This window comes from Dermacentor andersoni, chromosome 3 (genome assembly GCF_023375885.2).
Source record: "Dermacentor andersoni chromosome 3, qqDerAnde1_hic_scaffold, whole genome shotgun sequence".
In the NCBI taxonomy this organism is placed as follows: domain Eukaryota; kingdom Metazoa; phylum Arthropoda; class Arachnida; order Ixodida; family Ixodidae; genus Dermacentor; species Dermacentor andersoni.
The window spans coordinates 66,293,126-66,312,485 of NC_092816.1; the positions used below are offsets into that span (position 1 = coordinate 66,293,126).

The 19,360-nt window shown below is 47.7% G+C and overlaps 1 protein-coding gene across 1 annotated transcript; it reads right to left on the reverse strand.

Moving 5' to 3' along the window:
• Window positions 1-1,436: 1,436 nt before the first annotated feature.
• On the reverse strand, window positions 1,437-17,402 carry LOC140216725 (uncharacterized). Its single transcript, XM_072287192.1, has 4 exons — window positions 17,054-17,402; window positions 15,995-16,074; window positions 3,947-4,036; window positions 1,437-1,790 (listed from the first exon to the last, which is right to left on the reverse strand). Exons 1-4 carry the CDS (start codon window positions 17,100-17,102, stop codon window positions 1,533-1,535), a joined length of 477 nt encoding a protein of 158 aa, XP_072143293.1. The 5' UTR covers window positions 17,103-17,402; the 3' UTR covers window positions 1,437-1,532.
• Window positions 17,403-19,360: the final 1,958 nt, after the last annotated feature.

The window sequence follows — 19,360 nt, forward strand, 5'->3', positions numbered from 1 at the left end:
ATTCCTTGTATTTTATTTCACTTTCCTTTGATTGCATGGTATCCTTGGGCGTCTTCTTTACAAAAATGCGCTACATGCAATCTCTGAACCATCGTGACAGTGGGCTCCGAGAGCAAGTGTTCGAAAAAAAAAAAATGCGATAACGTGCACAACACCAATAAAGTTCGCGCAATGAAAAAAAAAAAAAAGCTTGTGATGCACGTGTTTGTCAACACTGCCTTGTACTCGTCCGAATAGTGAAATGTGGCAAGTTGGTCAACTTACGATGAGAGGTGGTGAACGGCGCACAATATACATTTTCTTTAAAGCCTGTGACGCATATTCTTTGACCGTGCATGCGAAGGCTGTTGAGGATCGAGATATATATCTCGTTAGCTCTGGCAGCGCTAAGTCACTTGCGGTATAACCGATGCTTTGAAGGTTTGGTGTAGGTTCTTTGTGTACAAAAGGGTGGGAGAAATTACATGTTGGTAATGTTGCATCTTTAGTTAGCAGCGCGACGATTGACGTAGGAAGTGTCCTGTCCCTTCTCTCACTTCTTTTGTCGATCTTCGCGCTGCTAAAAAAAAAAAAAAGATTCTTTCTGACCTCTTTTTGTGTCCGAATTCCCCATTGACGCTTTTGCACACAGCGCGCGAGAGAAAACATAGTGGGAATGACGCAGGACAAACGTAAACATGAATGTTCACAAAATTGCCCAATTATCCTTACTCGACAGGTGTATAAAATTTTAGTCCGTATGGTGATTCGTGCAGCTATCCACCAGCCAAGATATTCATTGAATAGCCAGTTTTCTATATATCCCGGAATTAATCATCCAGAACGGTACCTTTAAAAATCATTCGACACTTTCGCTGAAGCAAAGTCCTGGTGAGAAATTTGCTGGTTCTCGCGTGGGACAGCGACGAAGAAAGGCTTTTCAGTTTCTTTTTTCGTCCCGAAAAGTTGGCCACCACAGGCGAGGTCATAATCGGCTTGTGATCAAGTTTACGTACAATATTATGCAAATCAATTACAGCGAAATGTTAATTCATGCGATGTATTCAATATGGTGTTCGTGTTTCGCAGTTGCAAATAGGGGTATGGATCATAGTATAATGGACTTGAACATTCACGCTAAATGAACACAATGATGTCATTGCTATTCTGCGAGTTCTTTCAATATTTGCTTCACATTTCATGGCTTGCAACACGCCTCTTTTTTGTACCTGGAAGAACTGCGAGAGAAGTACCGAAGCGAACGGCGCTACGTTTGTAATATCAGCGATCCCCTTTTGCGCAAGCATACGCTTGCACAGAGAGCCGACTTCGTTCGCAGCAACATATGTCGCGCTTATAAATTCTCTTTCATCTTCTCAGCTGCGCTAGCATCTCAAACAGGTGCCGGGAGGATGACACCCAACGTGATGGAGCAGAGCACTGGAAGAAACACAGAAGACGTTGCAATCGTAATATTATCATTCAAAAGGCAGAGTATACAGGTCCCGGATGGAAGAGATTAAAAAAGGAACGCAGCGACGTTCGTGCGCGATTCACGGCATTCTGTGAGCTGGACGATCAGTGGCAGCAGCTAGCCCAGGAGTGTCAGCCGTTGGGTGATCGACGTGACTGACGGCGCTGATTACGGTAGTCGCGGGCCGTGGGTGCTCGGAAGGCGTCAGCTGCCTCGGCCGGAACGTGGTGCCCCGGGGAGTTCGAGCCCCGGGTTGCACAGTCGTTTGCCCGCGAGACGCGGGCTGGACGCAGGTGCCGTTGTGGCAGGTGCCAATGCCCAAGACTCCGAAGGCAGGCTGCGAGGAAAGGGTTATCGATTGATTCGACCTCGTGGCGAACGCGTTCGCTTTAATTGAATTCGAGACCCTACCTAGCGGGTGCGTTTACCTGGAACTTAAAAGCACAGTTTGCGCGCTGGAGCCAAGCGCTGGGGATTCGTCCATATGTACTTGCGATTTATTGTCGACATCGGACCGATGTAGGGGAGTTCCGGAGGATGTGTTATCGACATTCCTAACTTGGTTTGATCTTCTTCAGTTATTTCTGTTAGCTCATCTCCTCGTTTTAATATCGCGATTTATGTGTTGCTTCGACTTGTGTTGCTCTTTTTTTTTTCTTCATTTAAGCACGACTAGGTTTTGTTACGCTTGATGTGCTTGGTTTGTTCCAGCTCTTCTTTATGTGCGGCTGTGTTTATTGTCGTGTTCTTTATTTCGTTTAAACTGCATTCTACGTATTTTCGTTTGTGATGTTTTCACACCTTCCATTAGGAATGTACAAACAATGAGTGCTTTGAGGACTAACTAACTAACTAATTAACGGAATCTATCTATCTATCTATCTATCTATCTATCTATCTATCTATCTATCTATCTATCTATCTATCTATCTATCTATCTATCTATCTATCTATCTATCTATCTATCTATCTATCTATCTATCTATCTATCTATCTATCTATCTATCTATCTATCTATCTATCTATCTATCTATCTATCTATCTATCTATCTATCTATCTATCTATCTATCTATCTATCTATCTATCTATCTATCTATCTATCTATCTATCTATCTATCTATCTATCTATCTATCTATCTATCTATCTATCTATCTATCTATCTATCTATCTATCTATCTATCTATCTATCTATCTATCTATCTATCTATCTATCTATCTATCTATCTATCTATCTATCTATCTATCTATCTATCTATCTATCTATCTATCTATCTATCTATCTATCTATCTATCTATCTATCTATCTATCTATCTATCTATCTATCTATCTATCTATCTATCTATCTATCTATCTATCTATCTATCTATCTATCTATCTATCTATCTATCTATCTATCTATCTATCTATCTATCTATCTATGGTCCGTAATATTTTTTGGATGGATGTACGTTTATTTTATGCCTTCAGAAAACTAGTAAAAAATAATCAGTGTAGTTGGCACGTTTTCTTTTTTTAATGAGACATGTACACTTTCTACGTGCTTTGTGTCCCGAACTTGGCCTGCTCTGCGCACAATTTGCATGCGGCAAACCGTGCTTGGGAAGGGGCAGGGTCCTCATCTCTGTGAGTAATTTGGAAGTATACAAAAATTACTAGGAAGACCTCTTTAGTCACGGTGCTTAAGAAGTAGATGGTGTAACACACAATACTTAACTGAATGTCAGTGTTAAAAGCATATCGCTGAGATAACACGAATTCATGGAGATTTACGGGCGAAATTTGGAAAAGTAAGCATTGGTAGCTAACATCTCTGAGCTCTGGAAAAGAGAATAAATTCGAGAGAAGACTAACTTTGGATAGTTCGCTAGCATCTTCTTTCATTTACTTTAGTAGGCCCTCCTTCTTGAGATATATGGGACTCTGAAGTCAGTTCCTCTTTTCTAATCTGCTCATTTGCAATCAGTCAGTCTCATTAACTATCATGAGCGGCTTTTTATTAAGTAGGCTCGCGTGTTCCCTTAAACTCTCGAAGTCGCAGGTAGAATCCATTTAGAGAGTAATTTTCACAAAGTGACAAACTTATACTCGACAATTTTTTAGTAGCACGCAGCCTCTCAAACGCCAAGTGAGCTACAAGGTGTGAGTGGCCATCTGTGGACTAGACAAAGGAACTATTGATTGCGCGTTCTCGTTTCCATAGTTACGCTACGTATTGTCAAAACGTTGCTCGAGGCCCGTGCGTGTTGTGAGGAAATGATAATGATAATAATAATAAAAAAAGAACAATGGCGACGAAGAGTTCCGACGCCCTGCACACTGCCTGCTGTTATCGCTGAACAGCAACTCATACGCAGCTTGGACGGTTTGAGCGTTTTACAACAATTGACTTTCTTCAAGAAAAAAAACAAGCAAGAGGGAAGCAGCAGTATAACGGCACAAAGCAGGCTCCATGCATGACGTCACAGCGGCGGTGCGTTGCCTAGCGCTTACCGTGCAAAGCGTTCCGTCGTTGTGCTTTCTGACGGTGATGCTAGGTAGAAGGAGCCGCTCGAAGCACACGTACTGGCACGGGTTCAAGAACTGCATGCGGTCAGACAGGAGACCATTAAATACGTGTTATCTCGTCTTCTATTGGCAAGAAATATGGTGGGAGCGGCTTGTAAATCACTATAGAGCTATGGTTTTCCGCTTTCCCTGCCATATAGTGCTTGCGCCGGTTCGTGCAATCTTATCTGAGGCCTGTTGTGCGTCATGTCACGCAAAAAAAGCACACAAACACACAAAACAAACAATCAGGGAACAAAACGTCGTAAAGGTGCACGCAATATCGAGTTTTGGAAATAGGAGACCCAAAGTTAGGCGACGTGTATAGGCGTTGACGTAAGAGTTCTTCAACTTGTACGTCAAACGGCGGTCTATAAGCAAGCGCACGTACGTCAGCTGCACCGTTTGCAAGAGAGCCCTTAACATGCCATTGAAAGGACTTTGAGCCAGAATTTTATGCGAATACCCTTTATATATGCAGCGATCAAAGGACACAAAGATGAAAAATGCCACCAGGAATTTGGAGGGCCGAAGGGATGACAGCTTGGTGCTTCCGCGCAGTTGCCAAGTCAGTCAACGAGCGGAGTTCCTTCAAGTCAGTTTTGGGGTCGCTCGTGCAGTAGCACGGGCGCGTAACGATGCGGCGCTTTTCGTATTACCCACGCTACGAATAAAGCGGGGAAAAATAATTGCGGGAACCATACTCCGCTGAAGACAGCTGAGTGGGACGTTTTACGACGTAATACGAGCTGCCCCATGAGCAGTGACAGAGTTAACTCAGAAAAGAAAAACTTATCCAATTATCTCCATGGTGAAGCAGCGCTGGAGACACACGGACGATAGAAGAACACAAGCACGAGCGCTCGCCCTTGTGCTCTTCTCTCGTCCGTGCTTCTCCAGCGCTGTTTCACCATGGAGGCATCGTACCAACTAGCTCGCGCCCAAACCCTATTAAGTTAATTTGTAAATTCGTAAACTTGTACGAGAAAGTTACCCTTGTGATGCGAGAGAAATCACGACCGAACAGCATTGTATCCATAACCGTGCCGCGTACCAGTTTATTTTGAACCGCTTGGTTAACGTTGGTTCGGACAGCCTATTTAATGAGGAACAAGTTTACCGGATCCGGTGAACATATTATACTTAATGAAGATGGCACGTATGATGATTTCGTTCTGATAACGTTTCCGCTGGGCTTTGTCTTTGTTGCAGCACCTGGTATATATTCCGGTGCTGAGTCTATGCACTCAGGTACTCAAACCAGGTGCTGTGACGAAGACACGGCCCTGGTCGAATCGCTAGTGCAAAAATTTCATTCGTGCCCTTTATGCGCCTTACATACATACATACATACATACATACATACATACATACATACATACATACATACATACATACATACATACATACATACATACATACATACAGACATACATACATACATACATACATACATACGTACATACGTACGTACATACATACATACATACATACATACGTACATACATACATACATACATATACCTTTATACGTCTGTCATCAAATTCTTTTATAACGAAATGCTTGAGACTTCCAAAATTTTTCGTTATAAAGGTCACTTCCTTCTAAAGGTCTCGCACCGTGCCGCTCACAATAGGCTAAGCACACTCAACAGACGAGTACCTTTATATATCATGAATTTAAGAGTGACTCAGTGAAGTCGCGATTTTTTTTCTTTTTGTGAGCACTTCGTCTGACCGAATGTGCGAGTGCAGCCAACCGTATTGCACCGACGTCTACAGCATCCTCCGGGGCAAAACGCATGGCTTGCGCAAAGTACTGCGGACGCCGTAGAATGCAGCTATCGCCTCAAAACTCTTGGTTCCTTAACAGGATCTGCATCACTGTTGCCCTCCTTGATGTCCGCGCCCTTCCATCCCGGCATAGCTTTGAAGACGTCGTCGGTCCTCAGTATACGATTACATCATCACGTCTTCATCAACTGCGGATGTATTCGTCAGCCTGCGCACCCGCTGATGCGTTACAGCAAGCAGCGTACGAGTTGAGCGATTGCTGGAGCACTGCAGCAGGACTATGCTTCTCCTGTCGGCAGCTTCGTCAGGTGCGTCACTGGCGCTGCCATTAGCGCTACCACAGAATGCACCGCGGTCACTTCTGCGGAGGGCAGGTTTGGCACCGCCACGCGGAATTCGTTCTATAACAACAAATCAGCCGTTGGGGATGCGTAAATTCCTTCGTTGTACAGGTAAATTTGTTGTACAGTTCGAACTCAAAATAACGAAACCCGATTTTATGAAGTTCCCGATCTAACGAAGAAATTTACATTTCCCGGCAAGTACTCATAGGGTTCAATGTTGCCATCAACCCGAGTTAACGAAACAAACTTGGTTGAACTCGATTTAACGAAGTTTTTCCTGAAATAAATGAGTAAAAAAGTGGTGATTTTTTTCTAATTTTGACACAGACGGGTTCTTCGTCGAGCGTGCGCTCTGAAGCTATGGCGTTGAAACATCCCTATGGTAATATTCCTAGCGTTATTTTGAAGAGGCTGAATGCCGCGCCTATGCATGGAACAGCCGACTCAACACCGCCTCGACGGGGGTGGCGGTGGTTACTTTTTTATTTCATGGTTTATGTGACAGATGGCTGGATTAGCGGCAAATACAATGCCGCCATAGGATTTGCATGTCGCTACGCTACAAATTTACATTTCGAAGGACCGAAAAATTTTTTTCTCGATTTTACGAACTTCCCAATTTAACGAAATAATTCGAGCGTGGTCAATTCATTAAATCGAGTTTGAACTCTAGTAGTCATCGCTGTAGAGGCATTCGACTCTCTCTCTCTCACTATATATATATATATATATATATATATATGAACGAGTAGAAAGGGGTTCGCCAAGGGGCCCGATATTTTTTTATTAGTCATATCATAAGAAGCCAACAAACAAAGACACCAAGGACAACACAGGGGAAATTACTTGGACTTACAAGTTAAAAGAAATAAATTATAAATTAGAGAGAGAGAGAGAAAGCAAGGGTAGGAAAGGCAGGGAGGTCAACCAGAACAGCATCCGGTTTGCTACCCTACACTAGGGGTGGGGGAAAGGGGAATAGAAAGAGGAAGAAAGGGAGAGAGTAAGTACTGAGTACGTGTGGGAAGGACAGCGTACACAATGACACTATAAGCGGTCTCTTAAGCCCGTGCACTTCAAGTACCGCACTAGTGCACGAATCGCTTTTCGAGCCAGTGACAGTTGTGGCCACGGTCCGAGTATCTTTGACTCGGTGAACGGTCTCGAGTCTAGTCTGCGTAAAGTTGCCCGCAAAGAGAGGCGTTGGACATCGTAGCGAGGGCAGGTACACAATAGGTGCTCGATGGTCTCCTCGCACCCACAGGAGTCGCACATCGTATGCGTTCGTGAACGCCACTCCCAACCACAAGCGACACAACAAGGTTGCTTCGCCGCGGGAAAGGCTAGATGGCAGTTGTAGCCGTAGCGTGGGGTCCAGTCTACGTAATCTGCAGTTGAAGCCACTTGAAATCCAGAGATCTTGGGACTTCTTGCGCGCAAGTAGGCGAAGTTTCCTGGCAGCGTCCCACCTCGCCAAAGGTATTGAACGCGTCTGGGTATCTTCGTGGGCACACCGGGCAGCCTTGTCAGCTAGGTTGTTGCCGACGATGCAACAGTGAGCAGGAATCCACTGAAATATAATGTGGTGTCCTCTTTCCAGAGCAAGGTGGTGCAGTTCCCTGATTTCAGATGTCATTTGCTCGTAAGTTCTGTGACGTAATGCGGACTTGATGCTATGAAGGGCTGCCTTAGAGTTACAAAATACGACCCATTTCTCTGTTGGCTCTTCGGTGATGTACATCATAGCCGCATGGAGAGCTGCAAGTTCTGCCCATGTAGATGTAGTCGTGTGCGACAATTTGAATTTAACTGTAACGTTCTTGGCTGGAACGACGAATGCGGCAGTTGAGCTGGTAGGTGAGGTCGAACCATCGGTATATATATGTATGCGGTCATGATACGTCTGGTGCAGTAATAGGAGTGTAAGTTGCTTCAGAGCCGGCGATGGATGATTGGACTTTTTTGTAATTCCAGGAATAGCAAAATTCACTTGAGGCTGTCGCAGGCACCACAGGGGGGAGGAAGGCTTCGCCGCCGGTGTAAAAGATGCTGGTATGTACTCTTGATGAGCGTTAATCACTCGTGAAAAGGTCGCTTGAGGTCTCTCGGCTGGTAGGGAGGCCAAATGGTGGTCGGGGATCCTTGACAGATGGCGAATGTGCGCTCTGAGAGAGTCGACAGCTACATGTGTCTGGATTGTATGGTCTCCTGCGATGGCAATTGTTGCTGCTGTTGACGTGCACCTAGGCAGCCCTAAACACGTGCGTAGGGCTTGACCTTGTATGCTCTCCAAGGCGCGAAAGTTCGTCTTGCATGCATTTGACAACACTGGTAGACTGTAACGTAGGAGTCCGAGAAAGAGTACTCTGTACAGCTGCAACATAGAATGGACTGGTGTACCCCAGTTTTTCCCGCATAGAAATTTGAAGACCTGAGCAATGGCGACTAGCTTCTTCTTCAGATAGACGCAGTGAGGGCTCCACGACAGGTTGCGGTCTATGATGACGCCCAGAAAGCGATGCGTCTTAACATAGAGAACAGCTTGACCATTGATGGTAACAGGATATGATGACATTTGTTTCCGCGTAAAACCAAATAATGCGCACTTTTCAGTAGACACACTGAGGCCTTGTTCTCGGAGATAAGAAGCCGTCATGGTTGCTGCCCGCTGAAGTCTGGCTCTTAGCTGAGGGCGAGTCACCGCAGAGGCCCAGATGCAAATGTCGTCGGCGTACATTGAGACATGTACTGTCTGCGGTAGGTAATCCGCTAGTCCTACCAGGACGAGGTTGAACAAAATAGGGCTCAACACTCCACCCTGCGGCACACCACGGCAGATGTAATGGTCTGAAGTTGGGCCATCTTCGGTCTGTAAGAAAAAACGCCTTTCAGTCAAATAGTCCCGAATCCATTGATACATCCGGCCACCAACTCCAACAGCCTCAAGTGAGTTTAGTATGGCCTCATGGGCGACGTTGTCGTATGCTCCTTTTATATCCAGAAAAAGTGCCGCAGGCAGGCGCTTGAGGCTTTTTTGATTTTGGACCCATGTTACGATGTCAATGACGTTGTCGATGGACGTGCGACCTCGACGAAAGCCTGTCATGGCGTTCGGATAGATTTTGAATCGTTCTAGGTGCCATTCCAATCGGGCAAGAATCATTCTTTCCATCACTTTGCCGACGCAGCTCGAAAGCGCAATCGGACGATATGATGAGATCTCAAGCGGTGACTTTCCAGGTTTCAGAATGGGGATCAAGCGGCTCGATTTCCATTGTTTAGGAACGGCGCCGTTCCGCCAAGACTCATTGTAGTAGTTGAGCAGCTCATCACGTGCGTCATGTCCAAGGTGGCATAGGGCAGCATACGTGATGCCATCAGGTCCTGGTGACGAACAACGCCTGCAGGTCGCCAACGCAGCATCGAGCTTTTCGAGTGAAAATAGCACGTTCATTTCTGGTACACGTGCCTCAGGGATGTGATTCAATGCTGCGTCAGTAATGATGGCCACGGACCCAGCAACCCGTGCACAGAACTCTTCAGCCACTTGAAGTTCCGAGCGGAGTTGGTAGAGGGCCAGAGCAGCGAAGGGCTTCCTTTGATGCGGAGATGAGCGAAGACCCCTAACCGTTCTCCATATGTGCGAGAGCGATTTTCGGGGATCAAGCGACTGACAGAATGTTTTCCATCGCTTATCTTCCAATTTATCCATGCGACGCTGGACTTTCTTTTGTATGCGTCGTGAAGCCCTCAGATCCAAGACGGACTTCGTGCGCCGATACCTCCTCTCCGCCTGTCGGCGTGCCGCACGCAGCCTCTCCAGTTCCATGTCCAAGTCTGTTCGCCTTGTTGACCTTGTAAGCGAGCAGATGGATGTTTTCAATGCCTCTGCGTTTGCTTCTTCGATACTGTGTGAGAGGCCTTCCCGACATGTGTCATCCATATCCTTCTTAAATTTTGTCCAATCAACTGTACGCAACACAGTAGAGGAGCGTTGCTCAACTCCTCTAATCTTTATGTATGTTGGAATATGGTCGCTTCCATGTGTTTCTATGTCTGTAAACCATTGGACGCTCGAGGCAAAGCGCCGTGACACCAAAGTCAAGTCCAAGCAGCTACTGCAGGTCGTGCCTCGCAGAAATGTAGGGCTGCCGTCATTCACACAGCACAAATCATGGTCGGCAGCAAAGGAGGCAAGGCTCCTGCCTTTGGAGTCAATTTTACTGCTTCCTGATAGCTGGTGATGCGCGTTGAAGTCACCTGTGATAACCCAGGGGCCATTGTTCATTAGTAATATTTTCTTAAGTCGTTCGCCGTCAAAGTGACCCGCTGGGGATATGTAGGCTCCAATTAGTGTAAATGACACATTCTTCTTTTGGACATTTAGGCAGACATATTGGTTGTCGTCATGAGGCTCTATCGCGTTAGCGACATATGTTAAGTCCGTGCAGATGTAGATGATCACTTTCGTGCTCGCACCGCATGTGGACGAGACGAAAGATTCATAACCGGACAGTCTGAGTGGAGTTGATGTATTTGGTTCGCAAATGACCAGTATGGGGAAGCGATTTGTGAAAATGAATTGGCGAAAGTCTGATATACGGGTCCTTAGACCCCTGGCATTCCATTGAAAGATCGACGCACTTTTAAGTTCAGTGCGGAAGGGGACTATTGGTCGAGCCATGATGCTTAAACGATGCTAGCAAGCACTGGATTTAGTGCATCCAGTATTTGCAGAGCGCTTCGAGCTGCTGGTGTTTGCAGCTTGTTCAGTATAATGCGCATTGTAGTAATTAGCGATTGCAGCATATCAGCCACCTGCCTGTCTTGGTCGCACACATCGCCCACAGTAGACGTCGAGGCTTGTCCAGCGAAAGTTTGCTGTGATTCTGTTGGTGAATGTTGTTTCGGTAGAGCCGGCCAAGATTCGGCAGATGTGGCCTTCTCAGTGGACTTGCTCTTCGCGGTCCTTTCCACATTGTCTGGCCTAGGCGGTGGAGGAGGAGGTGGTGTTGTAGGAAGTGGCATGCGCCTTCCTTGAGGAGCCTTTCTTGAGGAGCGCCGGCGACGTGAACGTCGCTTCCTGATTTTTTCGGTGGCTTCGCGATGAGATGAATGATCTCTCGCCATCTCTTTTAAGATGGCCATTTCCTTCTTAATATGTGGGCATTTCTTCGATGAAGCTTCATGTGATCCTCCGCAGTTTGAACACTTCACCACAGTCGCGCCACATTTATCTGCAGCGTGGGGCTCTCCGCAGCGGGGGCATGCTGCCTGATTTTCGCAGACGCTGATCACGTGTCCCAGTTTCATGCATTTGCGGCACTGAAGAGGTTTCGAATGAAAGGCCGCACTGCATGTCTGAAGTGTCCAACCTTAACATGCGAGGGTATATATTTACCCTTGAATGCTATTTTCACGCAGCGTGAACTGCCTAGCCGCTTAACAACAACGATGACCTCATCATTGACTGGCTTGATAAGAATCGGCAAGTCGTTATAAAGGATGGCGACGTCTACGTCGTAGATAACGCCGGTGACTACGTCAGATTCCAGAGGGATGTAAGAGCGCACCTGAATGCCATCGAGGTCCGTTACGCTGCGTAGAGTGGTCAAAGCAGCCGCATGCTGGACATCAACCGCCAGAAGATTTTTTCGGGTGTTCACTTGAATGTCCGATATTTCATTAGGCACCAGGGCTTCCAGCGACATCGACACAGATTGCCTGTTAAGTAGCTTCATGTTGACGTTGGGAAGCAGGGGCACAAATATGATGGTATTGGCGTCCGGCCTCTGCGTCTGTCTCACTGTTTGCGTGCTTGACGATGAGGACATCCTGGTGTTCCTTCTCTTCGCTCTGCGGCTCTGCACAAGCTGGAAGTCGTCATCGGAAGTGCTCTCACTGCTGAGAGAGTAGACATGGGTGTCCTCGCTGTCGGTGTCGCTCTGCTGACCGATCCGCTTCCTGGAGGCGGCCGCCGCTGACGCCGCCGTCGCCGGCAGACATGCGGGGTCGTCCACTTCCATTACGACCGAGCAGGGAGCGAGGACCAGCGGATGAACTTAGGTTTTCCCAGAAATAAACCGGAGCTAGAAAACAACGCTGTACCAAAAGACACTTCGTCGTCGTTCACCAAAATTATAAATTAATGGAATTGAAAGCTAGTGGATGCAAAAACAACTTGCCGCAGGTGGGGAACGATGCCACATCATTCGCATTTCGCGTGCGATGCTCTACCAATTGAGCTACCGCAGCGCCGTCTTCCCATCCACTTTCTGGGGTATTCATATGTTACTATTAGAATTAACCCTGGGAGTGTTAGCCAGCGCCACCACTCACAAACTTTGGCGGCGGATGTGGAACATCCTTTCAGCCGCAGTAGTCACGAGTACGCGATCTTTTCGTGTGAAGGCAACTTGTCAATAAACCCACACATGCTACCTGAAGGCATCAATTTTGCCGGATTCGAGACCCTCGTTATGTAATAAGCGAGGGGCCCGAAAATCGGGACCGTCGGTTAAACCCCTTTCTTCTTATTTATAGCATACACCCAGTGGCACATATCCAATTGTCGAAGAATGAAATAGCGAAATGTAAGAGGTTAAAGAAAAACGGAACAAGTCGTTGATTATCATGCGCTATTAAGAAGTATATGCGCGCTTTAGAGGTACTTAGGAATCAACAATATATGGGCGCAGGTTTTATGCCGTGATTATAAATTTTAATACGCAAGAAATAGCTGCATGCACTCATTGGCGCTCTTTGTCAGTCAGCATTCAGTGCTATCCACTGACGTTCGGTTCGCGTTCCTACCAGGCGAGATACCTATGGGACCCGCGCAGCACGCCTGGCAAAGTGGGAAAAAGAAAGAAAGAAAGGTTCGCTTTAAAATTCGAACTGACAGAACAACACGAACGTTCAAGATAAATACAGTCGCGACCACAAAGCTTTCTCCTACGTAAATTTTTCTCTCTGTTTTTTTTCCCCGCGACTCTTTTACAGCTCTCGCAGGTGTTTCTGCCGCCCTAGCTTTGCGGGACGCAAGCAGAGCTGTGGCGCCATCCTACGCAGTGTCCTAGAGTTGGTCGTGCAATGCGCGAAGAGTCGATATTTGAGAGAAGCCGTGGCACACGTCGTTTCCGAACGGTAAAATACGCGGAGGAAGGAAAATCTAAGGATGGGGACCCCGACATCTCATTTGTGAAGCAAAGTGACGCCGTAATTACTCCGCCGTCGTGTCTTACTCGTGTCGGGCCACTGATTCTCCTCTCTTGTTTACATTTTCGGTTTCGGCGCGCTATCACAGGCGTAACCACGCCGGACGGCGCGCCGTATAGCGGTCTGACCAACGGTCCAATCGCGGTCTATTCCATCGCGATACAACCTACGGCAAGCCAATCTGCAGTTTATGAGAACTGCAGATTGTTCATCGCAATCGTTTTGCTTTATTTAACACGTTTATTTTTCGGGTGGCCACTCACAGCGGAGTTGTGACGAGCCACAGCGCACCGACGAACAGTCCGGCAGAGGGGAGCGTCGTTGCGCGTTTAAATACACCGACTGCGGCCTGAGGCATATTGTTCTGGCTGTAAGTGACGCTTCACGGAAGCAAAGTTCAGCGGTGCCGAGCAGTAAGCGCGTATGCGTGCGGCTAGCGCGTTGACCGGGCCTACGCACGTGCAGGCGTACGTTCTTCAGTCGAGCTTTTCTACTCTTGCACTGCATCCGCCAACCTTCACTTCCCTGTGCCCCTCGAGCCCGCAGATACGATCACTGCAGTAAAGGTGGTTCGTCTCTCTATTACTCACAGGAGGCGCTTCATTCCCGTCCTTCCACGCGGCTGTTTTAGGTGCCACAAATGCATCGTCCGCTGTCAAAAGCAGGAACCACTGCACAGCTGTCACTGACGTGCAAGGTGTTTATCGCACATAATCCGAGGCACAGCGGTTTCAGTCTGTGATGACACGTTAGCATGAATCCACCGAAGACGGGAAAAATATCCCCACGTCGTCGTTCGTCCGTGGCGTGGTGTACGAGGTTGCATGCGCGCTCGCTTCACGCTTTTTACTTCTTTCAATCCCAACTGGCCGCAACAATGGCCGGGAGAGCGGAATCTACATAACGCAGTGGTGCAAAACACGGAGACTAATGCAATCCAGCACACACGACGCCTTTGCCACCGTACTGAACCTACGGAGCAACATGTGAGCGCACGGAACCGTAACAAAGCCGCGATTATGGTCCGAGAACATGACCGCTACAGCGAAAAAAAAAAAAAAAAAAGATGCACGTCACTTCCGCCACACTTTTCTCCTAGCGTGCGGAGGGGAAAGGGCCTCTCCTCAGTTTTTTGCCTTCCTCCATGGTAAAATACAAGGCTCCATTTTAGTAAAAAAGAACAAGGAAAGAAAGACACGATTGAGCACACTATCGAAAGACGCGTTAGTTTTTACTAACATGTCGAAATGAAAAGCGAGTGGGAAGAAAAAACCGAAGTGGAACCATTCGGACGCGCAATTACTTGAAATTTTGATGTTGCCAGCTTGGCCTACCCTTGAACGCCCTGTCATGGTTTCTTCGGAGCAACCATACGGTGAGGCACTCCTACACTAATGTGTGCATTTCCATGGAAAACTTTCTTTGTGACTTACACCCGATGAAGTTACTCTTACTCCTTTCTTTCTCTACCTAATTTAGATATCTTTCTATAATTATTTTAATTGAAACACGTTAGTCCATTTGTGTCTGGATGCTCACTCTCTCATCTTGATCTGATTCAGTTAGTTTTTTGAGTATGTGCCTAGAACGCATTTTGCTGCGCCACCCAATTTTTGGCTCATCGTAGTTGTGGATGCATCAGCATCATCATCATCAGCATCATCATCATCAAATTTTGATATGTCGTCGTGGCACCAGGAGTGCGCCGGATATGTTCCAATTTAAAAGTTAAGTGTCCTAACAGTGTCACACACCAACCCTGTCAAACGTGGGAAGGAAGATCCGCTTTTTAATTAGAAATATTCCCTTCGCGCTGCGTTCCAACTTGGCAGCAAACGTCAGTTACTTGGCTCGATTTAGTGCCGCACTCAGCCGCGTAATGCTGCGTAATGTAGACATTGTAGAACCACTTTCAAGGGCGAGGTGTACTCTGCACCTTTCCGTGTGGATCGCCAACACAGTTCAGCGTGTCTCTGATCCTTCTGCGCGTGCAGAGTTGCATACTGGATGCAACGTCAAGTGGAATGCTTTTCAAGTTGCACAAGCAAGCATTTCATGTCCTCTCGTCGACAACGGAGGAGCCATTGTCATTTGTGCAGAAAGCAAACTTGCAAGCAACAAAGCGGAAGCATAACGAATCGCAATTGAGCCGAGCTGTGAGGATTGCAGAAACAGCGTTGTCGTACACAGTTTTAGAGGTCTGGAGACAGAGGCTTAGAAAACGAAAGTTTCTGCGGGCTCGCTTGACATGATAATGTCAAGATGGATCTCGGACTTGAGTTTCCGAGGCTTTGGCCGGGTTTAACGCTGCGTTCTGGAGGATCACATCCAGTCAGCGTGTGTGCGATGCGGGCTTGCCCTTCCACGATGCCAGTGCGCCGGATCCTCGTTCGTAAACAGTGCGCGCTCGGTAAGGCGAGGGGCGAGAGTGAAAAATCTCGTTGCGAACGGGCTTTCAAGCGTGCGAGGAGCGGGTTTGGGCCCTGGTGAGCGTGAGGCGGCTAGAATCCGAGTTTGTGTTGAGTTGGATACAGCCGTGGGATTGACGTCACCGCCCGCAGCTACAGCTGACGCTGCGAGAGCCAAAGCAAGCTATGTAGCAGTCAGATACGTGCGCCTAAAATGGACGATGACTCACCAAAATGCTGGGGAACACGAGGGAGCAGTTAGGTGTTGGTTCGGGCTCGCATTGATGAGGAGGTGCGCCGGCGACGGCAGCTGAAATAAACGAAGTAGTTGTTCTTAAGTAAGAACTCGCCTGTGGGCTAATTGGGGAGCAGGACAAATGGGTGTGGGGAGATAGGGTCAAAGGTTTAATTAGTGCCACTGTCAAACCCTGAAATGCAAGCATGTCATGGCGTATGCTTATGGTCCCAAGACTGCAGAGGTTAATCAATCTTTAGAGGTGAACGAAGGGATATCAGCGGTGCTGGCTCACAATAAAAAATAACATGAAAATAACTGCCTGTATCGTCATCAGAAAAATAGTAATAAAGACTGACAAGGACGAGACAAGCGTAAGAACACTGACAAGAACCAGCACTACAGTCGTCCTCCTCAGTCTTTCCGCGCTTGTCCCGTCCTTAAGGCGAAGTTTTTAAAAATGTGACCGTACCAACATGCCCAGCTGTCTGCACTTTTGAGAAGTACATACGCAAGGTGCTTTTCCTCAAGAGAACAAGTGCCTATTCTGGTGCTTCCAGATATAGCGTTCGTCAAAGGGACAGAAAGCACCTCCAGTAAGCGAGGTCGCCGCAGCGTTGAGGGCATAAATAATACACTATTGTCTCCTGCTTTACTCGCTTATTACTCGAAAACTCATTCATGCGGGTCTAAGTGAGTGTGCCACATTGAACTCTATTCATCGGGGTTCTTGTGCCCTCCAAAGGAATCTGCTCACTCCGACTGGGCGCAGAACAAACACATTGCGCGAGAGAGCACGAACATTCTCGAAAATAGATTTTGAATATGGGGCAAGCAGTCGCTTCTTCATAAAACGAGCTGTGATTAAGTAATTGCTGCTAGTGCATCGCTATTACACGTTACGCTTTAGCAAACGACAACCCGAATCCTGCTTTGCGCGTCGCAGTGTCTCCGTCCCACGAATTTGTCATTTGATTAATCGCCAGCCTACTCGGAAGAGGGAACAGGAAGAAAAGAGAAACAGGGACCGGGAGATGGGTGTAAGCGAGCTCACCTGCCACGACGAGGACAACCAGCAGCTCGCTTTTCTTGGTCTTCGGCATTGCCACAGCACTGGAGCAGCGGCGTGTACCCGACGAAGCCAACAGCTCGCGCAATACAAGCCCCAACAAAAAACTCGCGCTCCGCGCTCTCTCTACGCCGACGAAAGAGCAGCGCTCGATTCCCACCTCAACAAAGGTATTTCCTATCGCCGAAAAAGCGCTCGCTCGCCGGTACAGGCGACGCAGCTCATCTCAACTGGCGCGGAGGCACGCTATATAGGACCAGCCGCAACCGCAAGGCGTTGAGGTATGGCTATCTTCCAATTCCAAGGGCCGCTACCGCTGCCGCCTTCTTCGTCTGCCGTTCAGCTTGAAGACGTCGTGTTGTAAGGAGGTGGAAGGGGTGACGCCGTATAAGCCCCAGTGGGGCGGTGATGTACAATCGATTCTTCGGTGTGCCGACCCCCTTGCCGCCGATGTCCTGGACGCCTCGGCCGTGTGAAGAGAAAGTGCCGAGCGAGCGCGTAGTATTTGGCCACGTTCCGCATGACCTTCCGTGCGTTTCGTGATGGACGTCGCGGATCGAGAAGCGCGCGGCGGCGACGCCTTGCACAGTGAATGCACAACTCTATACCAAACGCCTCTCTCTGCCACAAGCAGTGTGCGTCAGCGTGCCCTTTCCCACCAAACACTTTCACTAACGTCGGGAGATGTGCCCGTCTGGACGTTCGGGCGTACTCGGCGTGTCGTCGTTCAGCGGTGGCAGAAGGACGGACGGATGGACGCAAATTGAGCTCGGCGAAAAGCTTTCAACCACTTATTCCTTCTGCTTCGCTTGCGTTAGGTTTAGTTCAGCGTTCAAGGTTGAAAAAGAAAAATAGTCGGCGTGTGTTCCCCGGCGACAAGTGCCTAATGATTCTATTTCTTAGTTACACTTCCGTCATGTATGCAGCGTTCCCACCTCTGGAATATTGCACATTTTGTTGGACGCGGACAAAGAACAAGTGATTGGCGTTCAACGCACGCATATGAAGGGGAAGCTTCGGCCGCCCTAGCTAACGGCCAGGCGTCCAATAACTTGTGACGCTACAATGCAAATGTGAGCGCTGGCACGAATACGTGTCTAAAACGTACTTTACCACGTTGTAAGTTGCGTAGGTAAAGTTGAACGTTGTAGCATATAACGGAGGGCGCACTATAGAACTACCCGACAACAGCTGGGCTGGGTTCGACATACGGCGATGCTGTGATCTATACCATAACTTTCCAGATATATGTTCTCGTGTAGCAACGATCTAGTGACTTCTCTTGTACAAAAAGCAGCTACGTGGTCATAATGTCGCCGTCGACCCTACGCCAACAACAGACAAGTGGAATACATTCGATCAGTCCACTATCGGGTCCGTGCTGTTGCTGTAGACACAGCTTCACAGATGAGGCCGGCAGGAGAGAGCATTCCCGCATCTGCAGGTAAAGACGTCTACGCTAGTACGTATCCTTAAACTTAATTGTACGATTTGACGTCAACCCCAAACCGCACTGGATGGATGGATGGATGGATGGATGCTATGAGCGTCCCCTTTGGAACGGGGCGGTGGGTTGCGCCACCAAGCTCTTGCTACTATGCTGCCTAATATCCTACCTAGGTTAACCAATGAAAAAAGAAAAAAAAAAAAAACACTATGAACTACCGCGTCCAAACTTTCTGATCCCCTATTGCGAATTGTGCTTTTGTACGTCTCCGTCTTTTGTCGTTTCCCTACTTTTCTTCCACCAATCCTCCAATCGCCTCTTACTAATGTCTATTGCGGACCTGTTTGCTTTACCACTGCTCCCGCTGAACCCAAGGGCTTCAAGGAGGCCAGTGGTGCCTAGATCAACCGCTGGGTAGACGTCTTCACATTCTAATAAAATATGCTCCGTCGTTTCCCTAGCTTTACCGCAGCAAGCACATGCTTCTTCTTCCTTCTTATATCTCGCTTTATAGGTGCGTGTTCTAAGGCATCCCGATCTCGCTTCGAAAAGTAATGAGTTCACTGTGGGTTGTGAGGAACGCCGTCTAGTGGGAAGAGCTGCCGGATTAATTTAGACCACCTGTGGTTCCTCAACGTGCACCCGGAGCCCGACACACGAGCGTTTTCTACATTCTGCCTCCTTTTGGAATGCGGCCGCCAAGGTCGATAATCGAACTCGTGACCTGGTGTACAGTAGCGGAACACTACAGACACTGAGCCCCAGCGTGGGGCTTGCATAATACGCCTTATCAGAATTTGTTCTTGGGCTTGTTGGCTCATGTTTAAAGCTAGAAAATGAAAAGA

Coding starts and splice junctions, on each gene's coding strand:
- LOC140216725 (XM_072287192.1), bottom strand. CDS start 17,102: ATGCCGAAGACCAAGAAAAGCGAGCTGCTGGTTGTCCTCGTCGTGGCA. Junction 4,037..15,994: donor TCGTGTTCCCCAGCATTTTG/GTGAGTCATCGT, acceptor GACCGCATGCAG/TTCTTGAACCCGTGCCAGTA. Junction 1,791..3,946: donor ACGACGGAACGCTTTGCACG/GTAAGCGCTAGG, acceptor CTTTCCTCGCAG/CCTGCCTTCGGAGTCTTGGG.